A 17,816-nucleotide genomic window follows, 5' to 3' on the forward strand; every position below is an offset into this window, starting at 1 on the left:
TTTTTTTTTTTCCAGAAAGTAACAGACAATCCTATACTTTACATGGAAATGCAAGGGATTTTTAAATACTGAAACATCTTGAAAAAGAAAAGCACAGTTAAAGGGCTCACACTCACAATTTTAAAAATTAATACAAAGCTACAATAATCAAGATAGTGTGGTAATGGCAAAGGATAGGCACTAAATCAATGGAAAAGATTTGAAAGCCCAAAAGAAAATGCTTACATTTACTGACATCTTATTTTTGAGAACGATGCCATGACAATTCAAAGATGTTGGACAATTGAATGTAAAATCAAAACCACATGAAAGGCCCACTAGGATGACTAAATCAAAAAGATAGACAGTAGCATGGTAGAAAAATGTGGAACATAACCTTGAATTTCTCTTTTTTTTTTTTATTTTAAAGGCAGACTAACTAAAGTGGCTGAGACTAAAGGACTCTCTGGGAGTCCTGCCCTGAGATATCCCTCCATATGAGACCAAAGAGTCAGCAATTACTTTAAAAACAAAGATGGCAGAGTAAGAAGGCAGAGAAACTAAATTAATAGAAACAAAAAAACGAGAAAAAAAAAACAAAGAAACAGAAATAATAAGAATGTTCACACATTGTGAAAAATATAACCAATGTCACTAAGTAACTTGCATAAAAATTTGGAATGGGAATATAAACTGCTGTGTTCAAGCCCTGAATATTGAAAACTGAAATATTTTCTTTTTTTATTTGAACCATTGTATATTGCTGATGGGGTTATAAAATGGTGTGTCACTTTGAAAAATAATCTGAAACTTGCTCAAGATATTAAAACATAGAGTTATTTGTGACCCACTAATTTTACTTTTAGGTATATACCCAAATGTAGTGAAAACATATGTTCAAACACATTTTTTTATTACATGAATGTTCTTAACAACATTATTCATAATAGCCAAAAATGTTCATCAGTCAATGAATGGATAAACAAAATTGTGGTATAGCCATGCAATGGGATATTACTCAGCACTGTAAAAAGGAATGAAGTAAGTATTGATACATGCTACAACATGGATGAACCTGTAAATTAAAGAAACCAGTCATGATGATAACTGTATTATTCCATGCATATGAAATATCCAGAATAGAAAGTTCACGACAGAAAGTATTAGTGGTTGTCAGGGCCTAGGGAAAGATGAGCAAGGTCACAGTGTTTCTTCTTGGAATAATAAAAACGTTTTAAAATGATGGTGGTGAGTACCACTTCTAGGATGGTAATATGAACAGCTCCAGGGCCCTCTCTTCAGCAAAACTGTCCAAAACTATGAAAAAACACAATCATTTAAAGTCCCTGGAAATTGTCCTGAGGGCATGCAACAAATGAAGAAATATTTATTCAAGAAAATCTAGTAAAACTTGGTAAGAACAGGAAGAATCTGAGCCATAACCTACTTCTTCCCAACTCCCCCAAGTCAGCTTCATAATTCCAGGTTAATGTTTGAAAGACAATGTGTTCCCTTACCCCTCAGCTTCCATTAGGGGTTACCTTTAAGCCACCAGCATTTCTCATGTCATCCAATTCTAAATTTAAGGAGCTAGGCTCCTGGTGAGTATAGCCCCCACCACATGACAGAGGCATTGCTCGAGGTGAAGTAGACCGATAATGTTGTTATTAAGTGCCATTGAGTTGGTTCCAACTCATTGCGACTCAGCATTTCTCAAGCCGGGGGAACTGAAGAAAAAATTCAAGCCTCAACTTTCATTATTGAAAGATTCACTGGGCAAATTATTGAATGATGCAGAAAGCATCAAGAGAAGATGGAAGGAATACACAGAGTCACTGTACTAAAAGGAAATGGTTAATGTTCAACCATTTCAAGAGGCAGCATATGATCAATAGCCAATAATACTGAAGAAGTCCAAGGTGCATTGAAGAAATTGGCAAAGAACAAGGTACCAGGAATTGATGGAATAAAAATTGAGATCTTTCAAGAAAGTGAGAAAGCACAGGAGGTACTCACTCATCTCTGCCAAGAAATTTGGAAGACAACTATCTGGGCAACTGATTGGAAGAGATCCATATTTGTGCCCTTTCCAAAGAGAGGTAACCCAACGGAATGCGGAAATCATCGGACAATCTCTTTGATATGCCATGCAAGTAAAGTTTTACTAAAGGTAATACAGAAACGGCTACAATCATGCAATGACAGAGAACTTCCAGAGGTTCAAGCCAAATTGAGAAGAGGCCATGGAATGAAGGATATCATTGCTGATGTCCGATGGATCTTGGCTGAAAGCAGAAAATATTGGAAAGATGTTTACCTGTGCTTTATTGACTACACAAAGGCTTTTGATTGTGTGAATCATGACAAGCTATGGACAGCATTGCAAAGTATGAGTATTCCAGAACACTTAATGGTGCTCATGAGGAATCTGTGCCTGGACCAAGAAGCAGTTGTTCGAACAGAACATGGGAACACTGAATGGTTTAAAACTAAGAAAAGTGTGCAACAGGGTTGTATTCTTTCACCATACTTATTCAACCTATATGCTGAGCAAATAATCCGAGAAGCTGGATTATATGAAGAAAAACATGGCATAAGGATTGGAGGAAGACTCATTAACAACCTGCGATATGCAGATGATACAACCTTGCTTGCTGAAAGTGAAGAGGATTTAAAACAGTTACTGATGAAGATCAAACAACACAGCCTTCAGTATGGATTACATCTCAATGTCAAGAAAACAAAACTCCTCACCACTGGACCAATAAACAACATTCTTATCAATGGAGAAAAGATTGAAGTTGTCAAGGACTTCATTCTTCTTGGATTAACTATCAACACTCATGGAAACAGCAATCAAGAAATCAAAGGACATATTGCATTAGGCAAATCTGCTGCACAAGACCTTTTTAAAGTGTTGAAGAGCAAAGATGTCAGCTTGAGGACTAACATGCGCCTGACCCAAGCCATGGTATTTACAATAATCTCATATGCATGCAAAAGCTGGACAGTGAATAAGGAAGACTGTAGAAGAATTGATGCTTTTGAGTTGCGGTGTTGGAGGAGAGTATTGAAAGTGCTATGGACTGCCAGAAGAACCAATAGATCCGTTTTGGAAGAAGTGCAGCCAGAGTGCACCTTAGAGGCCAAGATGGCCAAACTTCGTCTCTCATACTTCAGACATATTGTCAGGAGGGACCAGTCACTGGAAAAGGATATCATGTTTGGTAAAGTGGAGGGTCAGAGAAAAAGAGGAAGACCTCCAAAGAGATGGATTGGCCAAGTGGCAGCATCGATTGACTCAAACGTGGCAACAGTAGTGAGGTTGGCCCAGGATAGGACAATGTTTCGTTCTGCTGTGCTATGGGTTTCGTTCGCTATGGGTCAGTACCAACTCAATGCCACGTAACAACAACATAAGGTTTCCAAGGAATAGCTGGTAGGTTTGAACTTCCGACCTTGTAGTTCAAACTGACCTTGTGGTCCAGTGCTTATCCTACAGTGCCAAGTTGTCCTTACTTGAGCTCTCTCATAAAGCACAAGTTCCACACCTGGAGAAGCAAGTCAAGAAGATCAGAGGCTCCTGTCCCAACTGGTTTCCATAGTATGGCTCTGAGCCTGCACTCAGGAAGTTGTAGTCCTTAAGTAAAAAGAACTCCAAAGCTATCCCCAAAGGAACTGATTTTATTTGAAACAGAATTCAGGGAAATTTAGGCCTAAGGGCACTCTTGAAAACAATAACTCCTCTTAATTAAGAGCAACAGTCTAAACCACAGAGGAGCTAGTTCACCAGAAGGAACTATGGAAAGAGACAGCTAAGAAGATCCCTCCTGAGGTCAGAACAAACCTCAAAGACTGGCCTCAAAAACTACCTCTGCTGAATTTAATTGGATCAGACTACTGAGCAATTTATGCTCCCAGGGCATTGTCAAAACCAGTAGAAGCAGTTAGCCAACAATTAGTGGACCTAACAGGTAGGGGTGAAACACCAAATGAGACAGATGAAGGAAAAAGACAATCCACACAGTACTGCTAAAACTACTGTCATCCTAGGGTGCTCTCCGAGCCTGTATCCTCTGAGCAGTGACATCAATGGCTTCACAATGTGGGGTGAGATAAACTTCACTAAAACAGCCTGGCCAAGTAAACAAGCAGACAATGAAAACAAGCCTCAGGACAATAGCTGAGTTACATGATGAATATAATCAGTGTCACTGAACAGGAGCGATGATTGCTATGCCAAGTGTTTTGGTAAGACTGTCCCATAAACATGTTTATGTACATGCAAATAAATTTTAAGAGAAATACATTTAATAACCTCAAAAAAATTTGCCTGAAGCTTCCCTGACAAACAATTGGAGCAGGAATAGATACTAAATGCAAGCTAACCAATCAGAGTCCTTTTGGGGAGATTTGGAAAAGGAATTCTCATGGCTGACTTTGTCACAGGTAGGAAAGAAGTAGTGCCCTGGGAGTTGCTAGGGTTTAGTGATGCCTCAGAGTTCCTGTTCAGACATAGTTTGTTTGTTTTTTAATCGATTCTTTAAGCTTGGGCTCTCACAATCAATCTCATTTTTCTTGGGTTGGGGGGGCGGTGGGAACCCTGGGGAAAGGAGAAAGGGAAATGATATCCAGAGTTATTACAATATAGTCATCAAAAATGTCGAAGTTTCCAACAGAATGTTATGAGGCATACAAAGAAACTGGAACTTGTGTATACAATCAAAAAACAGTTAATAAAAATTACCTGTAAAATGAATCAAAATAACAATTATAAAAAGAAAAACAGAAGAAATGGAAGCAAATACTGTTGAATGATGATGCACGGAGGTGATTGTAATTATTGCAATGAAACGATGGTGTAAAGCCATGTTCTCCCATGTAAACTATCACTCAGTTCACAATTTAAAAAAAAAAAATTTTAATAGCAATTATAAATATGTTCAAAGAACTAAAGGAAATCATACTTTAAAAAGTAAAGCTATGAAGACAATGTCTTATTAAATAAAGAATATGAATAAAGACACAGAATTGCTAACAAGAACCAAATGGAAATTCTGGAATTGGGAAGTACAGTAAAATGAAAAAAATCACCAAAGGTACTCAACAATAGATTTGAATGGGCAAAAGAATCTACTGATTTAGAGATGATGCAATCCAGAGAACAAAGAGAAAATAGAATTGAACAGAGCCACCTTTAAATTCACTAACATATGCGTAATGTGAGTACCAGAAAGAAAGGAGAAAGGAACAAAAGAAAATATTTGAAAAGATAATGGCTGAAAACTTCCCAAATCTACTGAAAAACAATAATCTACATATTAAAAAATTTCAATAAACTACAAGTAGAGTGAACGGAAAGAGATCTACACCCTGACACAACTTAGCAATGTGAGAAATGTTATCCATACCCCTCGGTTCCTTTTGGTAACCTGTGGGTTGGTACAAATCCCCGACTAGGAACTTACCCCATGCATCTCCAAAGAGAGAACTGGGCGGACCACCTTAGCCCATATAAGGTCACCGATGAGTTATCACGAGTGCTTACTGACAACGCTCAGGAATTGAATCTGTACTCATCTTAACAAGAGTGAGACTTAATTATTCAATTATGCAAAATTGCGTACCAAACCCAGAAGACAAGATGGGCAGACTCTCCTCCTGACCATTTTACAAGCATCTTTATCACCTAATTTGAAAGTTCTTCCCCCAATTCCTCATTGGCTGAGTAATTTGGGGACTGAGTACAGAACAATATTCCTGGATGTCACCTATTTCCTTTTGATGTTTGCATTCTTATTTTAAAGTTTTTACTTCTTGAATGGGTTCCCTTCCCGCTCCCCCAGTTCATCCCAATCACATACCCCAGGTGCATGGGCCCCTGTTGCTAAACCAGCCAACAATTACAATTTGCTAATTGAACTTCCTGAACCCCCTTATTCCTGAAGATGTCCATCTGGAGAATTATTTCTCACAGTAAAAATGGTGAAATTCTAAATACAAAGGCAACTCTACCTTGAAGACAACTGGTACTTGCTTAGGATCGATATCTCACTAGCTAGGATTTTACGCCCTTTACACAATTGGCACAATTAGAGCCAGAGTCTGAAGTTGGAGTTAAGCGCTTGGCTCACCAACTCATTATTATTATTACATGGGAATTATTCTCCCCAGTTTGCTTTTCAAGGAAGTCAGAAGATGGTCTTTGGGAGCCATGCAAGAGAGAAGTCAGAGGTCTCAGAGCTCCCCCTAGGCATTGTGGTTTCCCACCAACCCCTCTGCTTTCTATCAACACTGAGTAAAAGTGTTAATTTTACATGTCAACTTGGATAGGGTATAGTTTCCAGGGGTTTGGCCAAACACTAATTGCTGTTATAGCATGGTTGTTGTTGTTGTTGTTAAGTGTCTTTGAGTCCCTTCAGGCTCGTAGCAACCCTGTATAAGATTTCCAAGGAGTGGCTGGTAGGTTTGAATTGCCAGCCTTGCAATTAGCAGTCCAGTGCTTATTCTACAATGTCATACCGTTAGTTGGTCTCAGATATAGCCTACTGCCTTCCATAATATAATCTAATATGATGTAATGACTTTTTAAAAATAGATTGCCTTTAAGTGAACCTTGGCTTATGGCAGCCTCATGTGTCAAAGTAGAATTGTGCACTATAGGGTTTTCGATGACTGATTTTTCAGAAGTAGACAACAGGCCTTTCTTCTGAGATGTCTCTGGGTGGACATGAACCTCCAGTCTTAGGTTAGCAGCAGACTGCATTAGCCATTTGCACCATTTAGGGACTCTGTAATCACCTCACATCTAATATAATGCTCTGTAATTACTTTCCACAATGCATTCTAATGTAATTAATCAGCTGAGGTCATACCAGAGTAGGGTGGGCCCTAAACCTAATCACATCTGAGTTATAAAAAGAGCAAAATAAACACAGAGATACACACAAGGGGAAGAGAAAAATAGATAATGTAGGCAGATGCATCTACAAGCCCAGGAGTCCTGGTGTGGCACTGTAAGATCAGCACTGGACTGCTAACCACAGGTCAGCGGTTCAAACCCACCAACCACTCCTCAGAAACCCTGTACAGGTTCAATATGAGTCAGAAATGCACTAAACAACAACTAGAAGTTGAAATAGATAGACAAGGAAGGACTTCCCGCTAGAGCCATGCTCTGAATTCATATTTCTAGACTCCTGAATTATGAAAAAGTAAATTTCTATTCAGTAAAGCCACCCAACTGTGGCATTTCTGTTCCTGAAGCACTAGGTAACAGACAAGCAGCTTATGCATCCTCTTCTTTCCTAACCCGAGGTGGGCATGGACATGGGTGTTATTCCAGACTCAGGACAACCTGCCAGGCCACATCAGTACAGTTAGAGGCCACAGAACCATCAAATTGTCTTCTCCCTCAGACCCACTGTTATTTCCCAAGTCATCTGGCTCTTATTTAATTGCTCCCAATTCCTGACAGCAAAGCTAGTGGATTGAGCCAGGCCTGAAACACATGTTTGAAAACGGTGTGCAGAAGGGCCAGGCGTATAACGTACTCATGGGCCAAGCCTGAGGAGGGGCTGCCCCTTGGTCCTCTGAAGGCCCCGCAGCCAGCTGAACTCTCTAAACAGGATCCCAGAAACTGAGCCCAGCTCTGCCACCTCCATTGCATCACTCCTGTGCTCTACTTGCATCCAGAGGCTGTGGCAGCTTTATAACAGAAGCATAAGATGTCGGGGAGAAAGGTCTACCTGGCAGCTGGCTCTGCTGCCCTTGTTGGCCTTCCACCATCTAGCACCGATTTACTAAGTGCTTTGTGCCCACAATGCACTGTTCTAGGCCTTTGAATCACAGAAGTGACCCAGACTGCCAGGGTCTTGGCTCTCAGGGAGTCAACTTGCTGTGCCATGCAGGCAATAAACAACAAATAAACTAATTTACTAGCCACATATGGCAGTAAATACTTGGAAGGAAAGTTGTGATAGAAATCAATGAGGGCAAAGGGTGGAGCTGCTTTCAGATGTCACTGTTGTGGAGAACTTGAAGCCAGCTGGCCAGGAGAACTCAGCGAATGGGAATGTCCTGTGGGGAAAAGAATTGGTGCCACTGAGAACTGAGACAAGTGGGGAGCAGAGGGAGGTCGGTATGGTGTCTAGGGCCATGCAGGACAGCTGTTTGAATTTTACTTCAAGTGCAATGGGAAGTCCTGGAAAGGGACCAGACATTTTTTGAAAGGTCCCTCTGGCTGTTAGGATGGTGTCTTAGGATGAACATGTTGCTGCTGTAACTGAGATGCCGTAAGCATGTGGTTTTAAAGAACATAGATTTATTTTCTGATAGCTCTGAAGATTAAAAGTCCACATTAGGCTCCTGACCCTGTTTATTCCTCTCTTGCAAGAGTTTTGGGTCTTCCTTGTGCTCTTTGTTGGCTCTCACATGACATCTGGTTTTCCGAGTATGAGGTTATATCTGTATCTAATCTTTCTCTTTTCATAACTCAGAAGTGATTAAGTTTAGGACCCACTTTACACTGGTATGACCTCATGAATAATGTTAGATTGCATTATGGCAGGTCACTACAGTGCGTCAAATCATGACAGGTATTCCAACACATATTCTTGGGGGGACACAATTCAATCCATAACATTCGACCCTCTCCCAAAATTCATGTCATTCCAACATTCAAGTTTGATGCCTAGAAGGAGGAGTCTGGCTAGGGTTGTAGTAATGATGCTGGTGGGAAGAAATGGTGGCCTGGTCCCATGGAAACTATGGAAACTGAGAGAAGAGGGAGGCTAGGGGAGTTGGGAGTCTTGTGGATGGGCTAGATTTGGTCTGTATCATCCAACAATGGTGTCCTGATATGGCACTGTAGGATAAAGCACTGGATCACAAGGTCAATTTGAACCACAAGGTTGGTGGTTCAAACTCACCAGCCACTCCTCGGAAATCCTATACAGGACCGCAATGAGTTAGAACCAACTCAACAGCACATAACAACAACCCAACAATGTGACCAATCTCCAGAATGCCACTGTTCCCACTCTGGCCACTGAGGATGGGGGGTCCCACAGGGTTATTTCAGGCCTGGACTGCCTGACCTCACTACCTGTGTGATCTCACATACACCAACACACTGTGCACCCTCATGGAAACTCAGTAAACATTAGAACTCTTTCTTCTGGAACAGTTTCTCCTCACCTCTTCTGTTAGGCTCAGGAAGTTAGGTCAGACTGCTGGGTTCCAGTCCTGCAAAGGTCTGAGGGGAATGTGACCCTAGTCATGTTAACCTGTCTGAACCTCAGTTTCTTTAATCTGTAAAATGCACCTGCAGATTTCAGTGGAGTCCTTGGGTAGGGCAAATGGTTAACATGTTAGATTGCTAACCAAAAGTTTAGAAGTTCAAGTCCACCAAGAGGTAACTCAGAAGAAAGAACTGATGATCAACTACGAAAAACTCAACCATCGTAAGCCCTATGGAGCACAGTTCTGCTCTAACACACATAGGGTCACCAGAAGGTAGAGCTGACTTGACAGCAACTGGTTAAGATTGCAGCAGAGATTAAATGAGACCGTCTGGCTAGAGCAGGCCCAGGAGTCCCCGAACATGATAAGACTCTGGAAGTGATAGTGATCCTATTGCTCCTCCAACCTCTCCTCGGGCTGTACCCTCACTGGGGCCCTAGCATTCTACTCTTGGACCTAGGCCTTTACCATAGTAATCTCAATCTGAGCTTTCTTGATGGGAGCTTGGATGTGAGTGTGAAAACAGGCAGCAGAGGCTGGGAGGAGACCCAGACAAAGTCACAGAGCTTTCTCTTTCAAATGAAGTCTTACTGATTTTGCTGAGGTGGTAAGACATACACATGTATCCAATGATAAAGAAGAGTGGGTGGGGAAATGTCAGTCTCCACACCTCTCCTATCTGCTGGCCTCTCTGCTCCTCATCTCAGGGGCAACCCCAATGACCATTGCCTTGTGTCCACATCTGGAAATGTTCTCTGTTTATAAAACAAAAGTCTACAGATACTCTGTTTTTGTTTGTTTTTTTGTTTTGTTTTTTTGGTAGCACAAATGATTGCATATTATACATACTATTTCACATCTTTTTTTTTTTTTTTTTAGCTTAGCAATATACCTTGGAGATATTCCACATCAGTACATATAGAACTTCTCCCATCTTTTTCAGAATTGCATAATATTTGTTATGGATTGAATTGTGCCCCCTTACCTCTGTACATCTCCCCCATGTTCATAACGACAGCATGCTGATGAGTCAGTTCCAAGCAGACCTCCCCTGAACAGACCATGCCTCTGACTCCCTCTTCTAGTTGCCTATTTGACATCTCCCTTGATTAATGAAAACAGATCAAACAAATGTCCAAAACCACACTCATGGTCTTCTGCCCACAAACTGGCTTCCTGAGTGGCTGATCTCAGGGAACAGCATCATCTTCAATCCATATTTTTCTTTCATGACTTTTGGATCAGGAGCTGTAGATTAAAAAAAGCCTTCCCCTCTCTACGGTTATTAAAGAATTTTCCTCTTGGACGTTGATGGGGTTTTGATCATTTTTAACCTGCCTGCAAGGGCTCCCAATTAAGAGAAAAGATAAAGTCCTACAAATGACCAACCAGGTCCTGCCCCATCTGCCCACCCCACCACTGCCTCTGGAAGGCCCCTCCTCTGTCTCCCCCCAACACATACACACACATACTTAGCATCACAGCAACACACAATCTTCTGATGGCAAACATGTGATAGCTACATAAGATGCATTGACCGGGAATCAAAGTTGGGTCTCCCACATGGGAGGTGAGAATTGTACCATGGACCCACCATTACAAATAGCTGTGGAATGAAGGACGAGGGAGGCCAGTTGGGAAGTTACTGCAATAGACAGGGGATGAGAGTAACATGGGTTAGAATTATGCTATTGGAGGGAGAGAGATATGTGGATGGATTCCAGAGGAACAAACAACAGATATGCCAGTAGATTCCAGTGAGAATTTTGAGGGTGACTCTTTACTTTCGGGATTACATACCTGGATTGAAGATGATGCTATTCTCTGAGATCAGGCACTCTGGAAGCCAGTTTGGGAGCAGAAGACCAGGAGTGTGATTTTTAACATTTGTCTGATCTGTTTTCATTACTCAAAGGGAACTGTCAAATAGACAACTAGAAGAGGGAGTTTGGGAGTCAGAGGCACGGTCTGTTCAGGGGAGGTCTGTTTGGGACTTGTTTGCATGCTGTCGTTATGAACATGGGGGAGATCCTCAGGAAAGATGAGAGAGAAGAGACTCAATGAACAGATGAGAGAACTGAAGAGAAGAATGTCTAACCTCCAGCCTGGAGTGGCTCTCACAGGGAAGGCTGGTAGGGGAGACTAGGTCGCTAAGGCAGAGCAGCCAGGGAAGTAGGAAGAATGTGACATTTTGGAAACCAGGGAAGAGAAATATGAAAAGGAGCATGAGGAGCAGTGTGGGTGCCCAGAGGCTGAGTAAAATGACCATGAGGAAGATGTGTTGGATTTAGGGACATGGAAGCAGGTCATTGGAGACGTTGGTGAGGGTTGTTTTAGGGCACAATAAGGATGGAATTCAAGTCAGAGACAGTCAGGAAAAGATGGGGGATTACAGGCAGTGAAAGCAGTCACCTCTGTTTTTGTTTGTTTATTTTTTATTGATCCGAATATACAAACGATAGAATTTGCCACTGTAACCATTTTTAAGTATAGAGTTCAGTGGTATTGACTGCAGTCGCAGTGTTGTGCAACCTGACTTCCCTTCTTAGCTCTTCAACGCCCACCGATCTCAGCATGTTCTGAACATTTGCCTGACTTTCCATCTCAGCAACATCCTTCCCTTCCCCTTCCTTATCCAGACTCTCTCATCCTCTGGACTCAGCTCTCCTCCCTTCCTGAGTCTGCCCAGCCCAGGCTCATTATAGGAGTTCCTTGTGCATCTTTTCTTAAATTAGACCCTTGTGGTCCATCAGGTTTTCTTTAGCTTATTTTGGAAATTGATCATTTTAATCTGGAAGCTCTGATGAAACCTGTTCAGCATCAGAGCAACACAAAAGCTTCTGCTGGCAGATGAGTGGTGGCTGCTGATGAGTTGCACTGACTGGGAATTGAACCCAGGTCTACCTCATGGAAGGCGAGAATTCTACCACTTAGATAACTATCTAAGTATCTAACCACTTAGATAAGTGCCTAAATATCTAACCACTTGGAGTCCTGGTATGGCACTGTGGGTTAATGTACCAGACTGCAAAGCCATTTGAACTGCAAGGTTGGCAGTTCAAGCTCACCAGCTGCTCCTCGGAAACCCTACACAGTGTCGCTATGGGTCGGAATCGACTCAACGGCACTTCACAACAACAGCAACATCTAACCACTTAGATAAGTATCTAAGTATCTATCTGTTTAATGAGAATTCTGACTCTGAGTTTTACTCATCAACCTGGTGACACTGTGGTTTAAGTGTTTGACTGCTAACCGAAAGGTCAGCAGTTCAAACCCACCAGCCACTCCGTGGAAGAAAGATGTGGCAGTCTACTTCTTACTTCTGGAAGGATTTACAGCCTTGGAAATCCTCTGTTCTGTCCTATAGAGTCACTGTGAGTCAAATCAATGAGGTGGCAGTAAGTTGGGTCTTTGTACTCAGACTCATTTCTTACCAGTAATGGTGCCTGGCTCATGGTGGGCATGACCTATTTGTTCTCTGACTGCTGCCACCTTCTCCAGAGTTCAGGTTCAAGGTCTAATGGGGAGCAGAGACATTAGTAGTTGGCAACAGCATATTTTTAGTTGCAAAGTGCTTAGAAGTTTGAGAGTTAGGAGACCTCCACCAGTTAGAATTAGCTTCTCCCCATAAGCACCATGTGGCCTTCTCTCTGTGTCTCTGTGTTGTTCCCTGTATAATGGGATGGTGATCTCACCTCTCATGAAAGATCATTGAGAAGATCCCGATGCAACAATAGCTACAAAACATGCTCTGAAAACCGGGAGGTGAAGACCCCTGTGGGCTTCTTATTGTTGCTCTTCAACTTTCTGCATCAGCCCTATCCCAGTACCACCAGTGCTCCTAGACTCACCCCCATCAGCTTCCCCGTGCACACCCAGTTCAGCCCCACCCAACCTTGGACTGGGCGCACCTCACATGTCTGCTCAGCTTTACACATCCTTGTGCACCCACACAGATCCTTCCCACTGTCCAAAATGATTTCTCCCCTGAGTCTCAGCCCCTGGTGAACACCAATACTTTTCCTTCCAGCAGCAACTAACACTGATTCCTACACAACTTAAGAATCATCAGCTTCACTAAATGAATAAGTAAACGAACAAGGGTGGAGATTGTTATTGTCACTCTCAGAATTTCTTCCCTCCCTTTACTCTGCCAGGTAGCTTTGTGGTGGACACTTGTTTGCAAGACCATGACAAAAAACAGCCATGGGAGGAGGGAACAGGTGGCCCCCAACCATGCCAAGGGAAGGGCCAGCGTGGGTGAGGGACCCCCTCGCCCTGTGACCTGATGGTGCTCTTTGCTTGTGTTTTGCAGGTCCTCCAGTAAGTGTCTTGGACTATACGCGCTGCTCCAAAAGATAAGACATTCTGTTCTCTTCCTACCACTTCTATGAAAACATTTTTTGGTTTAGAGAGGTATATCCTAAAGAGCTCAGTCCTAAATAAGAGCCATATATTTTATTTAATCATGAATGAATGTAAGCACAGATTTCCACAGACTTGAGTCCTTGGAGTATTCTGTAACCATTCTCCTTCCAAGAGAAATGGCTGGTCCTCACCAGATGTTTGCTCAACAAGGTGCACAGGAATCCAAACACTATATATATATTTCAGCTGTTTACTGCTTCATTTGCAGATTTATATTCACTTCCAGGATTTCTTCTAGGAACAAAGCCGTGTCTTATCCTCTTGGTTGATAAACACTCTATAGACTAGATCACACTTATGAGGAGTCAATCTGACCCTGCCCTATTTTTATTCAATGCTCTGCCACAGTTGCTATTCGCAAATGTTTTTCCTCACATGCTTTGACAAAAGGGCTTGATCACTAGATTGTGGACACCATTTTCCTCGTTTGCCTAAGTATTTTCTTACTGCCTAAACTGGGCTGCTCAGCCCTCACACACACACAGCCAGCCAGCCAGCCAGGATGTCTGAGGGTTGCAGAGGGAATAAGCCTCCAGAGTCTGAGAAGGTTGTAAGAGGTGGGGCTGGCAGCCCACTAACCGCTCCTTGGCTGGCTGAGGCAGAGCTGAATACAGAATCAGCAACAGCCCTGGCGATCCCAGTCAGTCTCTAGGGCACGTCATCTATCTGGCTTTGATTCATCTCAACCATTTTTCAGAGCCTGATAAATCCTGATGAATCAATTCAAGAAGCACATTGACAGCCATCTGAAGCCAAAATTAACTTTCTAAAGGGATTCTTTTCAGATGAGCCATTTTCTTTTTTAACGTAATTCATCTCCTATTCGGCACCCTTCCGATCCGCGCTCTTCAATGCATGCAGCGCCTCAGTGTGCCAAAAAGCAAGGGAATACGCATTGGGGATTTATTGGCCACGAGCAGTTTTTCACTGCTGAGTTATTTCTGGCTATCACATGCAAGCTAGCTTGTGTGAACTCGCCCTCGTGCGTAATGCAGAGGGCTGGTGAGGGATTTATATGTATATATCTATATATTTGACTGTTAAAATAGTAAATGTATGAGACAAATGAAGAATTCTCAAGCTGCAACTGAACAGACCACTGGAGTGGTCACTGCCCAGCCAGTCCTGGGCCGTTCTGGGGGACAGAGAAGCACTGAGTAACCCTTCTTGCAGGTTCCTGAGACTCTGGTTTTCGGGTCACTCTGTCACTATGACAACAGGGAGGGACCAATTATCAGTTCTCTATACCCCTCAGCAACCTTGATTGAAAGAATATTTTCAGTTTCTGATTGGGTCATGGGGGCTGTGACTCTGCCCTCTGGAACCCCATGTTCCCACGGGTCTTTGCCATGTGCCCTGGATAATGTGGGCAGGCCCCCTGAGGAAACCCCATGGCTTGTAGACCACTAGCCTGGCCAGAGGAGGCAGGAAACGGGTGCTTTTGCCCCTAGACCTTTTGGAGCCCTGGTGTTTCCCCACCCCTACTCCAGGAGTAAGTTACCAACCAGCAGCCTCTGCTTTAAACCACACTGAGAGTCAGGGGTGGGTCTGGGGCCTTGACTGAGTTCTAAGTGTTGCCATATGGTTTTCTTCTGAAAGTCTGATTATTAATGACGTATTAATTACCACAGGGGCAATCAGGACGAGACGGCTACCCGGTAATTTGCCGTTTATTTTTTGCTCTCTTTGCCTTTGTCTCTTAAACCAATATTCTTCCCCTGAGTCTTTCTTATCCTCTGCCTAAGTTCCTGTCTTCCTCCTCCTCTGCTCCTGAGTAGAAATGGCACAGGGTACCCTGGTCTGCAGAATTCTGCAGCATAGGTACTGTCTGTGGCCCTGCTACCCTGGAGGCAAAGACACTGCTTCCCTGTCCAACCCAGCAGTCAGAGCGAGGGTCAGCCCTGGACCAAAGAGTGTCCTTCAGGTCAGCCATGGCCACCAACCTGGTCACAGTGAGCAGGAAGGCACTCAGTCCCAGACCTCAGAAAAAGGAGAATGGTGGGTCCCAGTGCAGCTTCCATGGTATCATTAGACCTTAAATCTTTTACAATTAAACCTAAAAGTTAGCTTACACTTGGAGTCAATGTCCTCAGCCCAGGCCACTGAGCACCACATCAGAAGTCAGGTGAAATGGGATTGTGCAGCTGTCTCATCCTGCACAGAGGTTAGAAGCCATAAGCATAGAATCTAGAGTCCCAATAGATCAGAAAGCGCAGTGAACATTGGCCCAGTGGAAGGTGAGCCTGGCAGGACCATCATGTTAGGGTGTTAAGTTATTCTGTGACCTTAGTGCCCAGAAGCTGCAATAGCATAGGATTTTGGTGGATTCAGAGGCCTTTGTAATGACTGGATCTGTCAAGACTCAGGACTTCTGGTGTGGTGCTATAGGATCAGCACCGGACTTCAAACCACAGATGGGTAGTTCAAAACCCTACCAGCTGCTTCTTAGAAGCTCTATACTGGGTCACTACGAGTCAGAACTGACTCAATGGCACTTAACCACAACAACAATCTACAATTAGGACAAGCTGTTGGTGGAGGAGGGTGGTCCCAATCTTGGCAGGGGCTGTCCTCCTGGATGGCAGTGGAGGAGGGTCCAAGCCCTGAGATTCCAGCTCTGCCTCCTGCTAACTGTGTCACCTTTCAGAAGGGACTCACCCTCTCTGAGCTTCATTTTCACCCTCTGTGAAATGGATTGATGAATGCTTCCCTGGAAGCGTTGTCATTGAGATTAAATGAGACTGGGGAGTTGACTGTTACAGGTAAATAAAGTACAGAGTGTGTTACAACGTGGCCCTCCAGTAGTCAGGAGAACTTTGGGGACATTTGCCTAGTGCTCAGAACAGCACTGTGCAGGGCCCAGAGCCCAGCTAGCAGCCCAGCTAGCAGGGCAGCTCCTGGACAGCACGTAGCCTAGCTGCTCAAACCAGAAATGTATGGCCCTGTAGATGGAATTTCAGAACTCAGGAGGAAGAAGAATGAAATGTCAAAACCAGCTAGGACCCACCTTTGTCCTGCAGGGGGGCACTCAGGGGTCAGGTCTCCACCACAGTTCCCCAGCAGCTTGTCCTGATGAAGCGAGAGTCAAGCCCTACTCCATTCCTAGCCACTGAAGACTTTGTGCATCTTTGTGCTTCAACCGTCTTTGGGAACCATAGACTTTCACTGGAATATTTTTAACCTTGCATCTTGGGACTGGTGTTTCTGGGAGGTACAAACAGTAATGTACTTGGCTTCTAACCGAAAGGATGGTGATTCAAATCTACCCAGAGATGCCTCGGAAGAAAAACTTGGCAATCTACTTCCAAAATATAAATCATTGAAAACCCTCAGGGAGCACAGTTATCTACACTAACATACTTGAAGGTGACTGAACAGCAATTGGTGGTCCAGCTCAGAAGGCCTGGAAACTTCTAATAGAACCACTCCCAGGATTGCATAATCACATTGTGCCTTATGGGGTAATTCTTTCCTATATATTTCTAAGACCAAACAGAAATGGAGTGCTGGTAGGTCTGTAAGATAGCACCAGATTGCTAACCACAAGGTTGGCAGTTCAAACCCACCAACCACTCCTCAGGAGAAAGGTGAAGCTTTCTGTTCCCAGCCTGTAACCTGGAGCATGTAACAGAAAGATTTACAGCCTGGGAACCCCGTTTGAGTTGGAACTGGCTTGACAGCACTCAACAACAATAACAAAGGAAGTAGTGGAAGCTGAGTGAGTTGGCTTCTTCTCTTCCCCTGCCAGGATGACCAGAAGTCCTGCCCTCTGACTGTAGTCTCTTAGGGCATGATGGCTGTTCAGAGTCTTCTTCTCAGGACAGGAGAGTGCATTCAGCTCCCAGCTGTTCCAGACCAGCTGCCAGGGCTCCGCCTCCACAGAGGCTCTCCTCCACCCTCTGCCACATCCCTGCCATTCCTCCTGGGAAAGACAAGGGACAAGAAGCATGACCAACTGACCCTGTGGGTGACAAACAGGAGTCTGGTTGTGGAGTTAGGCAGCCAGGCAGCTGAAGCTGTGGCGCCTCGGACAAACCACTGAGTTCCCTTAAGCCTCAGTTTCCTTATCTGCAAAAAGGGGATAACAGAGCTCCCTTCCTCAGAGGGCTGTGGTTTAAATGAAATGAAGTCACATGGAACACCCAGAACCTCTGTCACTGGGA

General features: G+C 43.5%; 1 protein-coding gene across 1 annotated transcript in view; it reads left to right on the forward strand.

Moving 5' to 3' along the window:
- Positions 1 to 17,816, forward strand: part of COL23A1 (collagen, type XXIII, alpha 1) — a 544,452-nt gene that overhangs the window by 470,707 nt on the left and 55,929 nt on the right. The window contains exons 4-5 of the mRNA XM_006873486.1: positions 13,541 to 13,548; positions 15,285 to 15,311. Of these exons, the coding sequence (XP_006873548.1) occupies positions 13,541 to 13,548; positions 15,285 to 15,311 (35 nt within the window). The remainder of the gene's footprint in view (positions 1 to 13,540; positions 13,549 to 15,284; positions 15,312 to 17,816) is intronic.

This window comes from Chrysochloris asiatica, unplaced genomic scaffold (assembly GCF_000296735.1).
Source record: "Chrysochloris asiatica unplaced genomic scaffold, ChrAsi1.0 scaffold00242, whole genome shotgun sequence".
NCBI lineage: Eukaryota > Metazoa > Chordata > Mammalia > Afrosoricida > Chrysochloridae > Chrysochloris > Chrysochloris asiatica.